The sequence below is a fragment of the Olea europaea genome, unplaced genomic scaffold (genome assembly GCF_002742605.1).
Source record: "Olea europaea var. sylvestris unplaced genomic scaffold, O_europaea_v1 scaffold18471, whole genome shotgun sequence".
NCBI lineage: Eukaryota > Viridiplantae > Streptophyta > Magnoliopsida > Lamiales > Oleaceae > Olea > Olea europaea.
In genome coordinates this window covers 1-2,132 of record NW_019236247.1, presented here as the reverse complement: position 1 = coordinate 2,132, position 2,132 = coordinate 1, and the positions used below count along the sequence as shown (strand labels likewise).

The 2,132-nt window shown below is 33.6% G+C and overlaps 1 protein-coding gene across 1 annotated transcript; it reads right to left on the bottom strand.

The window, feature by feature from the left end:
* Window positions 1–540: 540 nt before the first annotated feature.
* Window positions 541–2,081, bottom strand: LOC111378649 (the record flags this gene model as incomplete). Its single annotated transcript, XM_023001881.1, has 3 exons — window positions 541–810; window positions 1,001–1,396; window positions 2,064–2,081. Coding segments are annotated over 3 exons (684 nt in total), but the record flags the coding sequence as incomplete, so codon positions are not given.
* Window positions 2,082–2,132: the final 51 nt, after the last annotated feature.

The window sequence follows — 2,132 nt, the reverse complement described above, 5'->3', positions numbered from 1 at the left end:
AAAATGCTTTATAAACCATTTCAGACGCGCAACTGGTAAAATCAAGGCTACCTTCACAAACATATACACCAATTAATATACAACATTTCTTTTTGTTTGAACCAATTTCTTTGCAAGACCACTAATTCTATCCACTTCTGAAAATTCATCACTGGATCGCATATCAAGTACATAGGTCCCCAATTGATTATCAAGTGCCAAGAGATGAAGTTCAGAAAATTCTACTGAATAGAATTTGCAAGACAAAGTAACTTATCCTTCTCAAAAGCATGGAAAGAACTACTTGGATTCAAACATGCCACACAAAGAAGTAGCTCGGTATTTACCTGTGAAATGATGGTTGAGCTCATGAAATTGTTTATCAATCACCCAATAAAAGAATTCAACTTTATAATGGCGCATAGTGGTATGATGTTGAGCATTACGTCTTGACCTTCCTGGAAGTACATGAACATCATCCATATTCGGGATAACAATTTGATGCTTCTTACTTAAAGAAGAAACTTCTCCAAGTAACAATTTCCATCCATCATCCCTCATCTATTGTAGACGTTGCTTTGATAATATAACCAATTTCATAGCATTTACAACGTCTTGATCTTTCCTTCGCAATGCTTGTGACAACTCATTTGTAATTCCCAAAACATTTTTAATCAAATGCATGTTGAATATAAACTTAAAAGATTGTATCGAACTCAATAAATCATATGCTCCACCTTTTTGCTCAAAACTTTTACCATCTATAGCAACAACTTCTGTCAATCCGACAACAACTTTAACAGCTTGTGCTTCTCTTAAAATGTCTTTACGCTTGCATGAAATGCCAACCACGTTCACCAAATTATTAAGATTGTTTAAAAGAAGAGCTATTTGGTCGTGATTTTATGCAACCACAATAAGAGTCATTGAAGTTGATGAGCAAAAAGGTAAATATAGAAAGCAAATTGATTTTCTCTTGAAATGAGACTTTTAAGACCATTGAATTCTCCTCTCATGTTACTAGCTTCATCATAGTCTTGACCACATAATCTTGACAAACTAGATCCATGCTTCGAAAACAATGGATTATTGCAAATTTCAGTGATAAAGCAGTTGTATCATTAACACGAACTATTCTAAGAAACCATTCGATGATGCTTCCCTCTTCATTCACATAGCATAATAGAATAGCCATTTGTTCTTTAACTGAGACATCGCAAGACTCATCAATCAAAATAGAAAACAAATCATCTCCAAGAACATTAATTATTGCTCTGGTTGTTTCACTTGCTACTGTATTTACAATTTCCCTTTGGATATCATGAGCTGTTACTTGAAGATTCTTCGGAGCATTTTCCAGTACAACATTGTTGATATCATTATTGTGATTAGCAAGAAATAGTAGAAGTTCAAGAAACTTACATTAATTTCTTAAATCGCCAAATTCATCATGACCACGAAATGCTAATTCTAGACGTAAAAAATATCCAACACGATCTATTGGGGCAGTAAAACGAATTCGATACTCCTTTCGAGCTTGTTCAGATTGTCTTGAAAAAACCGTTTCAATAAGTTGCCTTTGATTCATTAGATTTTGACACTTTCTACAAGCTAGATTATGAGCACTTTTAAAGTTTCCTACATGAACCCGAAGTCTATCTTTTTCTTCCAATTAGAGAATCCCTCTGAAATAAAAAATTCACATCCAGTTTGTTGCTCGCCAACATCAACTCTCATAAGATAGCAACATAAACAAAACAGCATCCTTTTCAATGCTATACTCTTAACCAATTTCCAAACTCATCAAACCATTCTGACTTAGAACCCACAAGATGAATTTTCAAATTTAGTTTTCGAAAGTTTGTGTCTACGTGGTTGGCAAGGACCTCTCAACAAATAGACTCTTTGGATTTCATCTCTATCATTATTCATTAGAATGATAATCTAAAATTTTACTTCGTAATCCCGGATCGGATGGAAGACTTTCTAAATCAATTTCAATGATTCTATATTTAGAATGGAGTGAATCATCACTTTCTTTAGTAATCAAACTGTGCCCCTGTCTTTGTTTTCTGACAACAAACTTTTCCATTGATCAATATCTAAAACAAAAAATAAAGCAACATCATTAAAAAGAAAGGTTGAACCCCAAC